This window comes from Lactuca virosa, chromosome 1, assembly GCF_052849685.1.
Source record: "Lactuca virosa cultivar CGN04683 chromosome 1, Lactuca_virosa_CGN04683_v6, whole genome shotgun sequence".
In the NCBI taxonomy this organism is placed as follows: Eukaryota; Viridiplantae; Streptophyta; class Magnoliopsida; order Asterales; family Asteraceae; genus Lactuca; species Lactuca virosa.
Window position 1 is genome coordinate 180,407,239 of NC_136426.1, and position 20,674 is coordinate 180,427,912.

Here is a 20,674-nt window from a genome sequence, read left to right on the forward strand (position 1 = left end):
CTTCAAACTGTGTTATCAATCAAATTGCTTCAAATTGTTTTACAAACTCTTTTATAAGCAAAACTATTTATTAAACTCTTTCAAACTTATATTTTGTCAAAGGCATATCTATATAGATATAGTTATATAAGTAGGATTGAAAGGACTTAGGACTGATGGCTCGCCATACTTCCTGTTCCTTGTTTGGTTGTGGACTTAGGGTATCGGTTGTTTTTCGAAGGTCGTTTGAATCTTAATTATATATTAGGTGTATGTATATAGATATAAAAGTAATTCATTCAAGTTCAATACCTTTGGGTAGCAAAGGTGTTCAAACATGTTCATTCATACAAACAACATTACTAGTAAACTATTATAGGTATAGTTTAGGAAGTCACTATTACTATTTCTAGAACAACGAAACAGACAAAGAGTTAGTTCATACATGAGTCAGTAAACACTATAACGAGAAACAATACTCACTATAAAGAGAAACAGATAGAGAACACTATAACGAGAAACATTACTTACTATAAAGAGAAACAGATAGAGAATACTATAACGAGAAACAATACTCACTATAAAGAGAAACAGATAGAGCATACTATAACGAGAAACAATACATACTACACACTATACACCAGAGAACAAACTACATGCTAGACAGAGAGAACATGCACTACACTAGTACATACTATACAAATACAAGAATACTATAACATTAATGTGAGATACTACTTCATGGCTCGGCATATACTGTTGTGTCACGTTTTGTACCCAGAGTCTCCTTGAGGGAGAGCGTGAATTTGTGTATAGATCTATACGGGACTGACCCTCCTACACCTTGCTGCTAGCTACAGTGGGACCTGCAGGTCTACGAGTGACGAATGTCATATCATTTCGACGTCTCGAACGTCGTGTTTTACCGGTCGATCAAGTATGGATACAATCATATCACATTTTACCTTAATTAACTAACTAGTTTAAAGGTAGTTAGTACTTAGTAGTTACCTAGATAAAACTGCAGTACATCTTTATTTTCCCATTTCATTCACACTGTGATCTTCTCACATAAACGGTAATGAGAAACTATATTTTGGTAATGATAGTCATACTTTGGGAAAACTCACACTTTTACAAAAGAAAAAACATAGAGAACAGTTAAGTCTTGGTAGAAGACTACTTTAGTAGAAAATATAGGATTTTCTAGGAAGTTTACAAACATTTACATGAAATACTTACAAACTTTTACATCAAACATTTACAAGTACATTCTTCAAACTTATACAAACATTGACACTAAAATACTTATGAACTCACCAGCTTAAATGCTGATCTACGCTTTCAAAATAACTTGTATTCTCAGGTCGTCAGTAGACAGGTACAGATGGCCAGGTTTTGAGAAGAAGGAGCACGTTCAAGACTCATCTTTTATTTTGATTTTACACTTTTGGTGACTTATAAACTTCAGAACACACTTGTATTAAAATTATTACTATTAATGCAATGGATGATGTTGTTGCTTTTTTACTATTATGCATTGTTGTGATACTGTACATGACGTCCTCCGCCCCCGAACGTTTCCGTCGTTCAGGTTTTGGGGTGTGACAGATTGGTATCAAAGCTTTGTTTATAGTGAATTGAGTATATCAACCCATAAAAGATATACAACTATAAACACAACGGGATTAAAATACTCTGACCAAAAGTTTATACTTTTAAATAATAAAATATTTAACTAAAGTATACATACCTGCATTCATACTAAAATCAGTGTCACTAGGACAGAACAAAAGTATTACGATTGTTGGACAGCACAAATAGGCTTGGGAACATATGATCAGATCTGGGAGTTATATAGCCTGATCAACTATATCTTTCCGAGAAGTGATTAGCATGTACTCGGGAATGGTTATGGTGTTGCAGCAAGTCTAAAAACTTACCAACATTACTACAATGAAAACATTAGAACATAACATAAACTTAAAATACTATAGGAGTATTTTATGTCACTATAATTACTTGTGCAAACTAAAAAGATCTTTCCTAGTATGTCAATAGTTGTTGAGTGGATACACTAAGGTTATATGTGACTAGGGTGTCATAGACTTAGAATCTGTGATCTTTGCTTTACTTCCTGTTCCTTGTTTGGTTGTGGGCTTAGAGTTAGGGTCACCTATTCGAAGGTCTATCCTGTTTTGGTCACATATGACTGGTATGTGCTACGCAAATATTGGAGTAACTGGTAAGGATCATCTTATAATCATCTTAATTAGTACGTCTATTGATTATCTCTTTTACCCCTTTTCTAGGGTAGATAACATGGCTGGATTCCATATCCCCGAAGATCCGTACTATCCAAATCAAGGCAACGGAGGATGGCTCGAGGTAGAGCCAGAAGAGAATCATCCAATCCCTTTGGATGATGACATCGTAGAGAACTTCCCGGAGAATTCTGACTCCGAGCCAGAAGTCAATAACCTACCTCTGGAAGCTCCAATCCCCAATCCTAACCCTCGTCCGGCTTTTCAAGGACCGACACCTCTTAGGGCAGAATACTTAGATAGATGGAGTCAAGAACAGGGTCAACCACTTCCATACAATGGAGACCGAAGCTTCTACAACCTGAGCGAGGGAGGCTCAGCGGACAGAATCCTTCCTGTTCTGGTCCGCAAGGTTGCTCGTAATGAAGATCAGGGTAGGGTAGCCATCCACCGGGTCACGCAGGTTGATGCCAATGTTAGACTCAATATAGTTCACATTCGTCGACTAGAGGATGCTCGCGAGAGAACTGCAAGGGACAATGAGTCTCTATTGCAGGAACTGACTGCAACTCGGGCTGAAGACATAGAGCTCCGAGCACGTCAAAGGGTTTTTAAGCGACACCTTCTCGATGTAGAGCGCCAGCTGGCTGACTTAAGGGTTCTCCCAAGGGGTGCCCGTCGCCAGTAGGGGATGCTCTGCCTATCCTTTCTTTTGGTTTAAGGAATAGCCTGTATAGCTATGCTTTAAGAAGCACTTTTCCCTATGAATTCTTGTTTATCCTAAGACCTTGAACTTACGGTCAATAGGTCTTTATTCTGTCAAAATTTTCTTATCTTGGTGTGATGTAAGACCTACTCCTAGGTCATTTTCCCGAACTTGTTACATCTGTAATTCCGGTATTATTGGGAGATATCTAATCTAATGAGAAATCTTTAATTCAATCATACTTTCATCTGTTTTGTTGGGCTGTGGAGAATTAGTCCATGTTTCACTCTCATCATTCTCACTATTTAAATACTTACCTATATCTTCATCTTTCAACCTATAGCTACAAGATGCCTCCACGTCGATCAACAAGGCACAATCCTCCGATAACTCCGAATCAAACTCCACATCCACCTCCTCAATACAACCCAGCAGCTATCCAAGCTGTTGTGAATGCGGCTGTTATGGCAGCTCTAGCACAATTTACCACCACTGGTACTAGCAGGAGTGGGACTAATGTGCCTCCCACCCCAGTTGAAACTCCAGTGCGCTCTAGGGAGTGCTCATATAAGGATTTCACCAGCTGCAAACTCAGAAGTTAGAGCAGGAGCTCTGGAGCCTAACCATCAAGGGCTCCGACATAGTCTCCTAGACTGCAAGATTCAGCGATCTCGTAGCGCTATGTCCGGGAATGGTCCTTTCTGAAGCAAAGAAGGTGGAGATGTATATCTGGGGGCTGGTGCCTCCATTTCAGGGGAATATCCTATCTTCAAAACCCATTACCTTCGACAGTGCCAAGCGATTGGCACAAAGGCTCATTGACCGTGGGGTCCGAACCCCGTCAACCACAACAACCCTAGCCATCTCAGAACCCTCCAAGGCCGCCGACAACAAGCGAAAGTTATGGGATGACAAGAAAAAGCAAAAGGCTGCCAAGAAGCAGCAGGTCGTAGCTGTTCGCGTTGCGATATCACCTGCCGCTGCTGCACCAGTAAAGCAGTACGCGGGAAACTTACCAAAGTGCAACAAATAAGCTTCCACCACAATGGACTCTGCCGTGAAATGTAGTGCTCTAACTGCAACAGGAAGGGGCACACTGCCTGTTTCTGCAAAGCTCCGGCAAGTCCAATTACCCAAGTCCCCGGTGCTGGTGTGGGCTAGGCTTGCTACGGTTGTGGCGAGGTGGGCCACTACAAGAGGAACTGCCCGAAGGCAGGGAATGCCGGCGGCGTGGGAAGAGTTTTGGCTTTAGGCCACGAGGAAGCAGTTGCCGACCCCACAGTGGTCACTGGTATGTTTCTCCTCGATAACCCATATGCATGCATTCTGTTTGATAGTGGAGCGGAGAGGAGTTTCATGAACCAAGAATTTTCTCACTTGCTTAAAAAAAATCGCATGCACTTAAAGAACCGTTAACTGTAGAAATGGCTAATGGAAAGACAGAGAATACTAGCTGCATATACATAGGTTGTACACTAACACTAGATAACCATTCGTTCCCAATCGACCTCATGCCGGTCTCAATTAAAAGTTCCGACGTCATAATCGGCGTGGATTGGTTGAGTTCTCATCGTGCTGACATTATGTGTTACGAAAAGGTTGTTCGCCTAATTCTGCCATCTAGCGAAACCCTAGTTATCTACGGCGACAAACCCGGCACGAACCTTCGCCTCATCTCAATCATTCAAGCCCAGAAATTCTTGCGAAAGGAATGCCGTGCATTCCTTGCTCATGTTGTCGACGTGAGCCATGAGACGAAAGACATTAAGAACATTCCAATAGTACGCGATTTTCCCGACATCTTTCCAGAAGAACTCCCAGGATTACCCCCGCAACGTCAAGTTGAGTTCAGAATCGACTTAGTTCCAGGGGCTACCCCAGTAGCCAAATCGCCCTATAGTCTAGCACCAGCTGAGATGCAGGAGCTATCCAGTCAACTTAACGAAGTGCTCAGCAAGGGCTTCATTAGGTCAAGCTTCTCACCCTGGGGAGCACCGGTCTTGTTCGTCAAAAGGAAAGTCGGATCGTTCCGTACGTGCATCGACTACAGAGAACTGAACAAACTAACCGTCAAAAATCGTTACCCTCTACCTCGCATAGACGATTTGTTCGACCAACTGCAAGGGGCGAATTTCTTCTCAAAGATTGACCTGAGATCCGGGTATCACCAATTACAAGTGTTAGGAGAGGATGTTCCGAAGACAGCCTTCTGAACTCGTTATGGACACTACGAGTTTGTAGTGATGCCGTTCAGTTTGACCAATGCACCCGCAATATTTATGAATTTAATGAATAGGATGTGCCATCCTTACTTGGATCAGTTCGTCATTGTCTTCATCGCTGACATACTTATATACTCTCGTAGTAAGGAGGAGCATAGTCAACATCTGAGTCAGGTCTTGGAAACACTGCGATCAGAGAAGCTCTATGCGAAGTTCTCGAAATGCGAATTTTGGATCCGAAAAGTCGAATTCTTAGGGCACGTGGTTAGTGAAGAGGGAATATACGTGGACCCTTCTAAAATTAAAGCCAATGAGAACTGGTCAGCACCGAACACACCTACAGAAATTCGTCAATTTCTAGGCCACGCTGGCTACTACCGCAGGTTCATTCAGAACTTCTCTCGGATTACGAAACCGCTGACAACATTGACCCAGAAGGGTGTGGCCTTTGACTGGGAAGAGAAACAAGAGAAAGCGTTCCAAACGCTGAAGCGAGCCTTATGCACCGCACCGATACTATCCCTCCCAGAAGGGATAGAAGACTTTGTGGTTTATTGCGATGCATCCAATCAAGGGCTCGGCTGTGTTCTGATGCAACGAGGTAAGGTCATCGCCTATGCCTCAAGACAGCTGAAGACACACGAGGTTAACTACACCACACACGATCTTTAGTTAGGAGCAGTAGTATTTGCTCTAAAGATCTGGAGACACTACTTGTACGGTACGAAAAGCACTATCTTTACCGACCACAAAAGCCTACAACATATATTCGACCAGAAGGAGCTCAACATGAGACAACGACGATGGGTCGAGCTACTCAATGACTACGAATGCGAAATTTGTTATCATCCCGGTAAGGCCAACGTAGTAGCTGACGCCCTGAGTTGGAAATAATACTCTGGTCGTAGAGTCAAATCATTGACTATAACTATCCATTCACACTTGTCCACACAAATTAAGGAGGCTCAACTCGAAGCCTTAAAACCTGAAAATGCGGCGAGTGAATCCCAAAGAGGGATGGATAAGAACTTGGAAGTCAAGAGTGGCGGAGACTTATATCTCATGGATCGGATCTGGACACCAAAACACGGTGGTTTCAGAGACTTGGTCATGACCGAAGCTCACAACACAAGATATTCCGTCCACCTGGGTTCAGATAAGATGTATCTGGATCTTAAAAAGTTATAGTGGTGGCCTAACATGAAAGCAGAGATTGCTACCTTCGTGAGTAAATGCCTTACTTACGCAAAGGTTAAGCTCGAATACCAGAAACCATTAGGTTTACTTCAGCAACCGGAGATACCTGAATGGAAGTGGGAGCGGATCACGATGGACTTCATAACCAAGTTGCCCAAGACAACTGGGGGTCTCGATACCATATGGGTGATCGTAGACAGGCTAACAAAGTCCGCACACTTCCTGCCTATCAAAGAGACTGACAAGATGGAGAAACTCACTAGAACATACCTTAGAGAAGTAGTATGACTGCATGGTGTTCCCTTATCCATTATCTCGGATAGAGATAGTAGATTCACTTCGAGGTTCTGGCAGTCGCTACAAAGTTCCCTAGGAACTAGGCTAGACATGAGTACAGCCTACCATCCGCAAACCGACGGACAAAGTGAGAGGACTATTCAGACCTTGGAAGATATGTTGCGAGCCTGCGTGATAGACTTTGGGAAGGCATGGGATACTCACTTACCCTTGTCGAGTTTTCCGACAACAATAGTTATCACACGAGCATAAAGGCTGCTCCATGTGAAGCCCTCTATGGCCGTAAGTGCAGATCCCCTCTATGCTGGGCTGAGGTGGGCGACACGCAGTTAGCTAAAGGACAAGTTCCTGACAGCACTCTCACAGGTCCGGAGATCATTCAGAAAATGACAGAGAAGATCGTTCAGATTCGTGAACGACTGAAAGCCTCTAGAGACCGACAGAAAAGCTACGCAGACAAACGAAGGAAACCGTTGGAATTCCAGGTGGGCGACCGTGTTCTATTGAAGGTCTCACCCAGGAAGGGCTTGATACGCTTCGAAAAGCGTGGAAAGCTAAATCCAACATACGTAGGGCCTTTCGAGATTCTCGCCAGAATCGGCCCTGTAGCTTACAAAATCAAACTACCTCGCAAACTTAGTAACGTACATTCTACTTTCCATGTCTCTAACCTGTGGAGATCATGGACCGAGAGGTCAAGCAAACGAAACAAATCCGTATCCCGATAGTGAAGGTTCGCTGGAACGCTAAGCGAGGACCTGAATTCACTTGGGAGCGCGAGGATCAAATGAAACTGAAATACCCTCATCTTTTCGTTTAGTTATTTGTAATAGCTTATTCGTTAAACTCTACTTTCAGGACGAAATTCTCTCTAACGGGGGGATGATGTGACAACCCGAAATTTCTATCTTGTACAACACTTAAACTCAATCAAAGTCAGACTCGTATCTGCTATCTTCTAGCACTATTTAGAGTCTATTTGAGTGTCCTAATCCTAGTACATTCAAGAAATGAGTGATAGGAAGTGTCTGTTCAAGTTCAAACCAACCATCAAACCATAAACCCCTTTCATGAGGAGTTTACGGCCAGGACACATGAGTTTACGGCCGTAAACTCATGGTGGCCGTAAACTCTTGGCTATATATGTGACACTTGGCCATTTTTCAAACACTTTTACCACTCTTAACTCAAGAACACGGTTTTTTCTCTCAAATATCATCAAGTTCTTCACTTAAGCCGTCAAAAATGTAAGTGTTTCCATCCCTTGATTAGTGATACATCTTCTTAATTAGCATAACCCATTGATTCCATCCATTAACATCAACTTTTGGGTTAGATCTTCAAGATTACCAAGAACACACACTAGTGTTTTGGGATGAAATAAACTCTATTTGCTTCCATATTGTAAGTATCTTCTTCCTATACATGTTATCTAGTAGGAACACTCGATATGCACCTTGAAAACATCCTTTTCCCATGAAAAATAGGAGTTTACGGCCAAGAGCCTCTCCCTTGGCCGTAAACCCTAGTTAGAGGTGCATATGAACCATAAATCCTTCCCAATGCTTGTTCTTAAAGTCTAGAACACTTCCTTGTGGTTTGTAAGACCTTAAAACACCTTTTGGCACAAATCATCATGAGTTTACGGTCGTAAACTCATGAGGTCGTAAACACTTGGCCGTAAACGTAAAGTGTGGCCGTAAACTCCCCTTATACACAATCATTTGTGATTTATGCCTTTCCATTCAAGTGTATCCTTGTTCCTAAGGTGTTTCCCCTACCTGATTCGTGTATAAATACTAATAAGATACATATATGTGTCATTATATGCTTATTAGGATCCGTTGTCCTCAAGTCTTCACTTGACACTTAGCATCCTACAAATCGATCTTACATTCGTATCAATCACTGCAGGTGAGTTCATACCCCTTTAACTTACCTTTTAAATGATTTTAAATGCTTTTATTGGGGAGAATACAAGTAGAAACATTATAGTTATTATATCAATCATATGTGATTTATAACTATCAAATAATGAAATTCTTATACTTCAAACTGTGTTATCAATCAATTTGCTTCAAATCGATTTACAAACTCTTTTATAAGCAAAACTATTTATCAAACTCTTTCAAACTTATATTTTGTCAAAGGCATATCTATATAGATATAGTTATATAAGTAGGATTGAAAGGACTTAGGACTGATAGCTCGCCTTACTTCCTGTTCCTTGTTTTGTTGTGGACTTAGGGTATCGGTTGTTTGTCCGAAGGTCGTTCGAATCTTAATTACATATTAGGTGTATCTATATAGATATAAAAGTAATTCATTCAAGTTCAATAACTTTGGGTAGCAAAGGTGTTCAAACATGTTCATTCATACAAACAACATTACTAGTAAACTATTATAGGTATAGTTTAGGAAGTCACTATTACTATTTCTAGAACAACGAAACACACAAAGAGTCAGTTCATACATGAGTCAGTAAACACTATAACGAGAAACAATACTCACTATAAAGAGAAACAGATAGAGAACACTATAACGAGAAACATTACTTACTATAAAGAGAAACAGATAAAGAATACTAGAACGAGAAACAATACTCACTATAAAGAGAAACAGATAGAGCATACTATAACGAGAAACAATACATACTACACACTATACACTAGAGAACATACTACATGCTAGACAGAGAGAACATGCACTACACTAGTACATACTATACAAATATACGAATACTATAACATTAATGTGAGATACTACTTCATGGCTCGGCATATACTGTTGTGTCACGTTTTGTACCCAGAGTCTCCTGGAGGGAGAGCGTGAATTTGTGTATAGATCTATACGGGACTGACCCTCCTACACCTTGTTTCTAGCTACAGTGGGACCTGTAGGTCTACGGGTGACAAATTTCATATCATTTCGACGTCTCGAACGTCGTGTTTTACCGGTCGATCAAGTATGGATACAATCATATCACATTTTACCTTAATTAACTAACAAGTTTAAAGGTAGTTAGTACTTAGTAGTTACCTAGATAAAACTACAGTACATCTTTATTTTCCCATTTCATTCACACTGTGATCTTCTCACATAAATGGTAATGAGAAACTATATTTTGGTAATGATAGTCATACTTCGGGAAAACTCACACTTTTACAAAAGAACAAGCATGGAGAACAGTTGAGTCTTGGTAGAAGACTACTTTAGTAGAATATATAGTATTTTCTAGGAAGTTTACAAACATTTACATCAAATACTTACAAACTTTTACATCAAACATTTACAAGTACATTCTTCAAACTTATACAAACATTGACACTAAAATACTTATGAACTCACCAGCTTAAATGCTGATCTACGCTTTCAAAATAACTTGTATTCTCATTTCGTCAGTAGACAGGTACAGATGGCCAGGTTTTGAGAAGAAGGAGCACGTTCAAGACTCATCTTTTATTTTGATTTTACACTTTTGGTGACTTATAAACTTCAGAACACACTCGTATTAAAATTATTACTATTAATGCAATGGATGATTTTGTTGCTTGTTTACTATTATGCATTGTTGTGATAATGTACATGACGTCGTCCGCCCCCGAACGTTTCCGCCGTTCAGGTTTTGGGGTGTGACAACCTTCATGAGTAGATCTGGTCAATCACTGGTATTGTGGTCCACTTAAACATGAAAAATTGTGACAGATGAGGACATAATACAAGTGACAAGGTATTTGACCCTATGATCCTAAATAATATTCCTAGAAGACCATTTAGCTGACGACGAGCACATATATTGTTGTACACCTAAATTTAGCAGCGAGATCTACAGACAACCTATTGAATGTTCAATTTTTAGGTGTACTAGAACGTGTTTCCCGTTTCCTGACATACTCCTATAATCAAGAACTTCCAGAATACTCCTTACTTTAGGTGAGCAGAGAATTATTAGGAGGGAAGTCAAATTTAGAATGCATATGATGTACACCCAGGTCGAATCTTCCAATCACGCAGAGGGATAAACATATGACTAACTAGATAGAGGGATTGAGAAATAGAATGGTGCATATGCTGTGTTCCAGGTCGGATAAGGACTTATCACGCAAAGGAGACAGCATATGACTAACAGACAAAAAGAATTTGCATAGATAAGAAGATGCATAGAAGTAGAGTTGTATATGTTGCAGTGGAGGTCGGATCTTCCAATCACGGAGAGGAGGCAACATATCACTAACAGAAAGAAAGCAAGAAAATAACCTTCTACAGACCTACTTTATCGGAATTCCCCAGTCGCCCTATCAGTACCGCAATTAAGCACATGCGTCCATACATCGAGGAAAAGTTACACCACAGTTCTAGATACATATTAGTTTAGTGTATCCACAAATTCCCATGTATATCTCACTGCTCAATCTACCCGAGCGTCGTATTGTCAGACCAAACGGAACAATCTAAGTCAATTGCTTGTCAAGCCCCTTTTTAAGTGTCAATTTATATCTAGTCTGGTCCATTTAAATCTTTCGTGCCTACCAGCGTATCGAACACAGACTCTAAATCAGTTCAGCGTTGGTACCTTACACAAACCAAAATTGTCTATTATCACTCGGTTGATATCACTTCCCGACACATCACCTACAGACAGACTAACATGAGATAGTATTTTTGGATTTTTCATTTAAAAAAAAACAAAAATAACACTATTTTTGGATTTTTGAGATTTTCTAATTTTTTGTTTTGTTTTTGTTTATTTCTCCCCCTAAATTTGTGCATAGGAGAGAATGAAAAATAAATGCGCAAATTTAAACTACCTAAAAACTAAAATTAGTCCTCAAAACGAATCATTATAAGAAAACCAACCAGCACATCGAATCGAGCTTTGTAAAATAGTTTTGTGAACAGATCCGCCACATTATTAGCAGCAGGAACCTGTTCTGACCGAATAAGCGAACGCTCTTAACAATCTCTGATAAAATAAACTTTGATGTCAATGTGCTTAGTTTTAGAGTGCTGGACCGGATTTTTAGCAATTTGGATTGCAGCTTCGTTATCACAGAATATTGGAGTTTCTAGAAAGTTCAAACCATAATACATTAATTGATGTTGAATCCAAATGACTTGAGAGCAACAGACAGAAGCAGCAACGTATTCCGCCTCCGCCGTTGAGGTTGAGACTGTCTGTTGTTTCTTGCATTGCCATGACACCAGACGATCACCTAGAAATTGACATCCCCCAGACGTTGATTTCGTGTCAAGTTCACAACCTCCATAGTTGCTGTCAGCGAATGCATATAAATCAAAATCAGAATTTTCAGGATACCAAAGACCCAATTTTAGGGTGCCTTTGAGATACCTAAAGATTCTTTTGACAGAAATAAAATGAGAGAGTTTAGGATTAGCTTGGTATCGTGTACATTGACCAATTACAAACATGATGTCCGACATGCTCGCAGTTAGATACATCAGGGATCCGATCATCGATCTGTACACAGTCTGATCTACGGATTCGCCTTGAGTATTTGGCGACAACAGGGGTCGTTCGGCCATCGGCGTCAAGGCAGCTTTTGAGTCTTTAAACCCGAACCTCTCAAGCATGTCTTCAACGTATTTTCCTTGGTGCAGCAGAATTCCGGATGAACTTTGACGTACTTGCAAACCCAAAAACATCGACATTCCCCCAGGGAACTCATCTCGAACCTCTTCTTCATAATCGTCTCGAACTCCTTGTAGAGCTTCTGGCTCGTTGAACCGAAGATGATGGCATCGATATAGATTTGAACAAGGATTATGTCTCCATCAACATGATTTATAAAGAGCGTCTGATCGATCGTGCCTCTGGTGTAACCATATTCGAGAAAATGATCTGTTAGGGTTGCATACCAGGCCCGAGGAGCCTGATGTAACCCATATAAAGCCTTATCCAATTTGTAGACGTGATTAGGAAACTTTGAGTTGACTAAACTGGGAGGCTGATCAACGTAAATCTCTTCTTTCACAGCTCGATAAAGAAAGGCAGTCTTAACATCCATCTGATATACAGTGAACCCCATGTAGGAAGCGTACGCCAGGAAGATACGGAGAGCCTCAAGACGTGCTACAGGAGCATACACCTCAGTGTAGTCAAGTCCTTGAATTTTTCGAAAGCCACGAACAACCAAACGTGCTTTGTTCGACACTATGACCCCACAATCGTCAGTTTGTTGAGAAACACACAGCGGGTATCCAGTGACTTCTTTCCTTTGGGCAGTTCAACTAGCTTCCAAACCCCTATTTTCTTAGATTTATTCAGCTCTTCATGCATTGCATCAACCCAACTACGCTCATTCAGCGCCATTTCGACATTCATTGGCTCTATCTGAGAGATGAAGCAAGAGTAGATACATGTGTTTACGTCACCACTCTGACTTCTCGTTCGAACACTGTCACCTAGTTCACCAATAACGTTCTCTATGGGATGATCGCGTTGCATTCGGGTAGGAATTTCGTGGCTGATATCATTAAGCGTGACAAGAAGGTTGTTGATATTGATGAATCCATCATTTTCTGAATCATTCTCCTCATAGGATCTGGAATTGTGAGAGGAGCTAGCCACATACTCATTTGCAATTGGCTCGGGAAAGAGAAGCTCCATGAAAGTTTGAGTGGCAGCGGAAGAGTCTCTGTTCATGAAGTCTCTTTCAACTGGAGTGAGTGGAGTTGCTTCAGCATCAGGATTGATTCTATGAGTTGGGGAATCTGAAGGAGAACTTGGAACAGCTTGATTCACCGAAGGAGACGTAGAAGACACCAATGGTGGACTGCAGACAACCTCTTCCTCTTCATCCTTAAGAACAACCTTCGAACCGGAGCAGGAACCTAACACATCATCTGAAAACACTCTAAACGATTTGAATAAAAAAGCGTAATCAAACAACCAGTCAGGACCAACTCTGGCATCTGTCTCATTCTCCTCCAACCAGCAAACATCAAAAGATTCCACGATCTACTTTGGCTTCTTGTTATAAGCACAGTAAGTTGTACGCGCTACATATCCCACAAAGTAACATTAATCGGCTTTAGAGTTGAATTTTGGGTTGGATTCAAGGTGAAGAAGGGTTCAAGGAGATCCAAAAATTCAGAAATGAGCAACTGATGGCTTGTGATTGTATAGAATTTCGTATGGGGTCTTCATCTAAGCTTTGTTGATCAACACACGATTCTGAACGTAGCAGGCAGTGTTGATCGCCTCTGCCCAAAAGAAGACTGGTAGTTTAGAATCACACATCATTGTCCTTGCGGCGTCCATTAATGTTCGGTTCCGCCGTTCCGCAACACCATTTTGTTGAGGTGTCCGAACGACACAATACTGACGCACTATCCCTTTTTTTGTGCAAAAGTGATCCATAACAACGTTCTTGAATTCTGTACCATTATCCGTTCTGATCCCTTTCACCTTCTCGTTAGTCTGATTCTCAATCATTACCATGAACTTCTTGATCAAGTCTGAGATCCCACACTTGTTGGATAACAAGAAGACCCATATGAAACGCGAGTAGTCATCTATCACATCCAAGCAGTAGGCGTTTTTGTTGATGTTGAGGGCATTGACAGGACCAAACAAATCCATGTGCAATAATTGGAGAACCTTGTTGATTGAATTAACCGCCCTTGGCAAATGGGGCTTTCTATGATGTTTACCCTGAGCACAAGCCACGCATTTTTCAAAAGTTATGAAGTCTTTAACTGGAAGGCCACACACGATCTCGTTCTTTGCAAGACGATTAAGGTTCTTGGTGTTTGCATGCCTGAGACGACGATGCCAAAGCATCGCATTATGTTCTGAGACTTTAGAGAATAGGCACATGACTTGTTCCGAGATATTATGATTCATGTCGATGATGTAAGCGTTCCCATCTCTTTTTGATTTCACCAATATCCAGTCTTCAGGGATGATGACACCGGGTTTCAAGATAAGGCATTATTTATCAGTAAAGTGGGTAGAGTAGCCTTTGTCACAGATTTGAGAGACACTCAATAAACTATGCTTCAGCTCGGGAGCAAAGTTGACGTTCTCAAAGCTTAGCACTCCATTGGTGACAGTTCCTCTCTGTGTGATCTTCCCGCCTTCACCTCCCGCGAAGGAAACATACCCCCATTAAATGTCTGAATGTCGTGCAGTTAGGAGATGTCTCCGGTCATGTGCCTGGAACAACCATTGGCGACGTACCAAGGTCTGACGATATTCCCCCGTAGTTGTTCTTGTACAATGCACGGGATTAATGACATTTAGGAACCCAGGTCATAACAACACTGGGTTTTCCCTTGACATTAACAATAGATTTTTCTTTTTCAATTTTTGATTTTAGTTCACTACCATAAGCACTAACAGAAGATTGTGATGATTGGATATTTTGATTTTTGGGCACCCATTGATATTTAGGTTTTGAAATATTCACATGTGATTTTGAAATATTTTTCTTTTCTTTTGAGCGTTTGGGAAGTAGAAAAGTTAGTATCTATTTCCCTAGCACTACTTTCAGTGACCTGTGCAGCTGGTTTACCATACACCATAAATGGTTCTCGGTCTATCTCTTCCCGAGTCAAAGGTTTAGCAATATAATTGTGATTGAATGGGGGTGGGACACTCTCATATCCTATACCTACTTGTTTTTGGTCCATCCACTTCATTTGTTTTTCAATTATTCTTGCAACTTTCTCACTTGACACATCATATTTTTTGAAATTAAAATCAGCATTTTCAAAATGGATCTTCAATGTGTCAAGTTCTTCAGTTACAGCAGCAAGTTGTTTCTTAATGTAATTATAATTCCCACACTTGTTATTATACTCCTCCTACAATTTCCTAACGTCCTTAGTCTTGCCCTCTAGTTGTTCTTTTAATGGTTTCTAGCCTTTCCTAAGGTTGTACCTCTCATATTTAAGGTCCTCGTTCTCCCTTTTTTATCAATTCAATTTGCTCACTTAGAAATTTAACAGTGTTAATGCAAGTTTGAGAACAAGAGATTTCACTGACCTCCTTTTTTTCAGACTCTGGGGTAGTCTGTACCATAAAGGAAAATTGCAGCTCCATGATTTCTTCCTTCGGGTCCACTTCATACTTTTCTTCTGGGACGTCATTAATCTGGGCAAGGTGAGCATCTTCAGGTCCTGAGATGTTCAGGGCCTGAATCGGATCTTCCCAGTCAAATGACTGAGCCACCACTGCCAGATTCGCCGTTTGGTTGTTAGTGGTAGCTCCCCTGCTGCTTCCGACTGACACCATTGTTCGTTCACTATTTTCCCTTCAGTCTGGCTTTGGGCAGTCTCTGGCAAAGTGACCAGGTTCATGGCAGTTAAAACATCTTAATTTGCCCTTGTTGAAACCGACCTTCTTCTCTGCGTTTATTCCCCAGTTGTTTTTGCCGGTTTTCTTAGAGAATTGCTTGGCCCTAAACACAGCCATAGCAATCTGCCATGTGATGTCCATCTCCTCAACATCCTCTGGATGTATTTGATCAAGGTCAGCAAAAGAAAGCTGAGGAGGTAGCTCCCCAGCCATAAAGGCATTGTAGCAATTCACAAGTCTGGTTGCTAAAGCCATGTTCTCATCAGTTTCTTTGGGAGCAGGAGTGGGAATAGGTGCTTTCGAGCAGGAGGCTGCTTGTTTATAAGGTGTGGATGGTTGAATGTTATGCATTGGTGGAACAACATGAGATTGTGGTTGTGGATCAACAAAGGTTTGAGGTTGTGGAGTGGTAAATGATGAGAAGGCATTGTTGGATGAGATCCCAAGGTTAGCAGTGGAATATGAATTTACATGATTGATCTCCCTCTGCTTGTCATCAAGGTCGCAAGCTTTGATAATTGTCATGGTTTCCGCAAGACTCAGACAGTTGAGGTCCTTCATCTTCTTGATCACTGAGACATTTATGTCCCATGACTTTGGCAGTGAGTTCAGCAGCTTCTTGTTGATCTCAGACCTTGTGACCAAAATACCAGCAGAGCTCATCTCAGTAGTGAGAGTGATGAACCTCGGTAGTTGAGCTTCTAAGGATTCTCCCAGAATATAATTGAACATATTAAACTTCTGCCTAAGCATGTCCTGACGACTCTGCTTCATAACCTCATTTCCTTCGTATACCTCAATCAGTGCTTCCCACAAAGCTTTTGCAGAAGTGTATTCTCTGAAACCCTGAGCAATCTCTAGAGATTGGGCCATGGTGAGTGTGGCGAGTGCTTTCTCTTGCTCTTTAATTTTCTCAAAGTCTTCATCGATGTAGTCTTCAAACTCCTTGTCAATGACAGTTCTATTCTCAAGTGTTTTGGTGATTGGAACTGGTCCTTTCAAGATGCTTCTCCAAATCTTGAAGTCCTTCATCTTTACGTATTTTCCGTGCAGTATTTCCATTCGGGGAAACCCTTAACAGATAACAGGAGTGGAATGCATGTAGTTGTACCCATAATGGAATCTAATTCCTGATGAGCTGTTAAAGTTTGAGAGTCGATTTGTTGTTGGTTTTTCTTGATTGATTGAACAAATAAAACTTGCAATGAAAGTACAAAACGGAAAGTGTTCAATAACCAAGTGAGTTTACAGTCGTATAAGGTTCACGGCCGTACACAGTTTACTGTTCACGGTCAATTCACGGTCAACAACAGTTCACTGTCAACGAGTAATTCACGGTCAAGCAACGGATCACGGTCAATATATATGAATGGTTCACTGCCAATGAATGGATCACGATCAACTGAGAAGAACATTGTCAATGAAGATGAATGGTTCACGACCGTACACAGAGTTCAAGGCCGTAAACACTTCAAACAGTGAAACCGCAAACACCTAGAATCAGTTGACAACAGATGATTTTGATGCTGATTTCGATTCCTTTTGCCTTGAACTTCACGATCCAATGCAGAAACTCCATAAATAAGCTTTAAACAGTCACGTAATTGAAGATTACTCCAGCCGAGAACACTACTTGAATGACTTTGACACCGGATTGGCTCATATACCAATTGTAAGTCCCACAAACGCGTACCAACCAGTGATCAAACACAATCAAGTTGCAGAAACAGTAAGAATTAGAAGGAGTAGAAGCAAAGAAGTTCCAACAATGCACACGTTGTATTCAGCCGTAAATGTCAAGTACACTTGGAACACACACACACACGTCTGACCCACTGTTACATCTGACACGTTCTGACACACTTTTATATGACCACTAGCCGCAAACACATTCACGGTCGTGAACAGGTTCACGATCGTGAACCCTACTCGGTCGTAAACACAACCACAAACATGCATTACATGACCCAAAAATACATTAAACTCAGAACATAAAACGCTTAGAACTGAAATAATCTAGTCCGTTAGCACCCGACTTGTAACCACTATTGAAAACTCATCATCGTTTCATCTTAAATTTTATAGCAGAAAAATGCCTCTGCGCAAATCTAACAGACGTTTCAACAACACAACAGCAGCACCGACACCACCACCACCACCAACACCCCCACCGATGGATACTGCTGTCTTTCAAGTTCCTGTGACAGCCACTGTAACCGCTGCCATAGCACAGATTAGCTCCAACGGTGCCACTGGGGCTGGAATTGGTACTAATAGTTCTAACCAAGGTGACAGCCATGGTCGACCAAGAGGATGCTCATATAAGGATTTCTCGAATTGCAAACCCAAAGCATTCTATGAAGAAAGAGTTTTTATCGTCCTGAAGAGGTAGTTCGAGAAGACTAAGTCAGTATTTTAAATATGTGTCTGTCCGGAAGAGAGTAAAGTCAAATTCGCATCCTGCACATTCACCGATGGGGCCCTCTCTTGGTGGAACGGCCAGGTCAAATCACTAACACTCCCCCGTGGCTAACGCCTTGAGCTGGGAGGACCTAAAAATCATGATGCTAGCAGAGTATTGCCGAAGGGGCGAAGTACAAAAATTGGAGCAAGAACTCTGGAGCCTCATAATGGAGGGTTTTGATATAACAGCATACAGCACGAGGTTCAGTGACTTGGCAATGCTTTGTCCCTAGATGGTCACCCCGGAAAGCAAAAAGGTGGAACGTTACCTCTGGGGACTATCCCCCCAGATCCAAGGAAATGTTGTCACACCCCCGAACCGAGACGGCGGAAACGTCCGGGGGCGGGTGACTTCATCTTGTAATATCAGAACAGTTGATTATAAATGAGACAAGCAACCAAACATCATACATTCAAATACCAACATGCATTGTTTACAACTTTGTGTTTGTTCATGTAATTACATCCCAAAAATAACACAATGTACGACATTTCAAAAAAAATACAACACTTATCCAAAAAATCCATAGTTGCAAACCTGCTTACTGAGTCCCTGAGAATACAAGTCGTTTTGAAAACCGTCAACATAGAATGTTGGTGAGTTCATAAGCATATTTGTAAGAACAACTTTGTGTTAGTTTGTAAACTCCAGAAAATCCAATATTTTCTGTAAAATAGTTTGTGAGTCTCGTGTCAAATCATGTATAACTGCATGTGTATTCTTTGTTTGCTTTGTTTGAAATTATATAGAGAGTTCTCCCAGAAAATCATATATTTTCTGTTATACGAAAAGTTGTGGTCTTAAAACCCTAAGACCGGAGTGGTAAAATTTGTCGCAAAATAGACGACACATAGTTTTGTACTTTATAAAATGAGTTTAGTGCATGGTTTGCGTAAATTTGAAAATAATATTGTTATTCTCTATATGAGTCGTTACAACCATACTAATATGACTAAAGCGCCTGTCTTGACGTTCTTTAGGTGTAGGGGTGTCAACCCCGTATAGATCTATACACAATATCCCGTTCTGCCTCCAGGAGACTCTGGTTATAACTATAGGACCTACAATGTACACTAGGTAGGTACGATTGAAGGAGTGTCTCACAAGAGCCTTAACGGAATTTATGCGAATATTGAATTCCATTATTTAACGTTATAAATAATGTTACTAGTGTATATTTTCGACTACAAATTATAACACGCAATAATTCATGACGTAATTTACACAGTTTAATAGAAGTGATTAAACCTTAACGATAGACACATTATGACATGTAACTTTCGTGTCATAAAATAAGTTTAGTTCACCAATTTGGTAGATTTATTTATGAAATTCTTTTTATAAATATTTAAGGTTGGAACTAATATAATTAGGAAATTTTACTACAATTGACAAAAATAGTCCATTTTCACTATAAGTGTCAAAAATAGTCCATTTTACCATAAGTGTCAAAAATAGTCCATTTTTACCATTAGTGTCAAAAATAGCCAGTGTTAAAAATAGCCCATTTTTACTATAAGTGTCAAAAATAGCCCATTTTTTTACCATAAGTGTCAAAAATAGTCCATTTTTACTATAAGTGTCAAAAATAGTCCATTTTTACCAAAAGTGTAAAAAATAGCCCATTTTTACCATAAGTGTCAAAAATAGCACATTTTGAGTGAAATCTCCATATTTTTCCATTTTTCAAATTTTTATGACAAAAATTTGCTTTAACACTTTCTTGAACATATTGGGGTGATCTTTAACACAAATCAAGAAAATATATCCTTTCAACTAATAACTTGTTTTCAATTTTGACCAACACTAACAGAAATGAAACCATATCAAGATAACTAAGCTCCAACAACTTGAGACTTAGCAAAATCTCGAGTTCTTGGAGTGTAAGCATGAAATATCAACATTTCATCATGCATAAACACACATACACACAAATACATGCAAATATACAAAGACGTTTCACAAGACTAGACTTGTATCCTCCCCCAAAAGAAAGAAAACTCGAAAATAGGGGTATGAAGTTCACCTTGGGGACTTTTTCGAGTTGTAGAGGAAGATGGAGGAGGTTTTCGGTTGTAGCTTGCCTTCTTGAGGATATTTTCGAAGTCAAGGTGGTTCTAAGAAGCATAGACACGAAAATGGAGTAGCTTGAGGAATGATCTTAGTAGAATATGTAAATAAAACATCTTAAGTTTGATAGGATCTTACCAAGTTAGGAAGCTT

The 20,674-nt window shown here is 40.4% G+C and overlaps 1 protein-coding gene across 1 annotated transcript; it reads right to left on the reverse strand.

The window, feature by feature from the left end:
• Nucleotides 1-12,837: 12,837 nt before the first annotated feature.
• On the reverse strand, nucleotides 12,838-15,924 carry LOC145124750 (uncharacterized). Its single transcript, XM_079060211.1, has 3 exons — nucleotides 15,676-15,924; nucleotides 13,925-14,340; nucleotides 12,838-13,540 (listed from the first exon to the last, which is right to left on the reverse strand). The coding sequence occupies exons 1-3, from the start codon at nucleotides 15,922-15,924 to the stop codon at nucleotides 12,838-12,840; spliced, it is 1,368 nt and encodes a 455-aa protein (XP_078916337.1).
• Nucleotides 15,925-20,674: the final 4,750 nt, after the last annotated feature.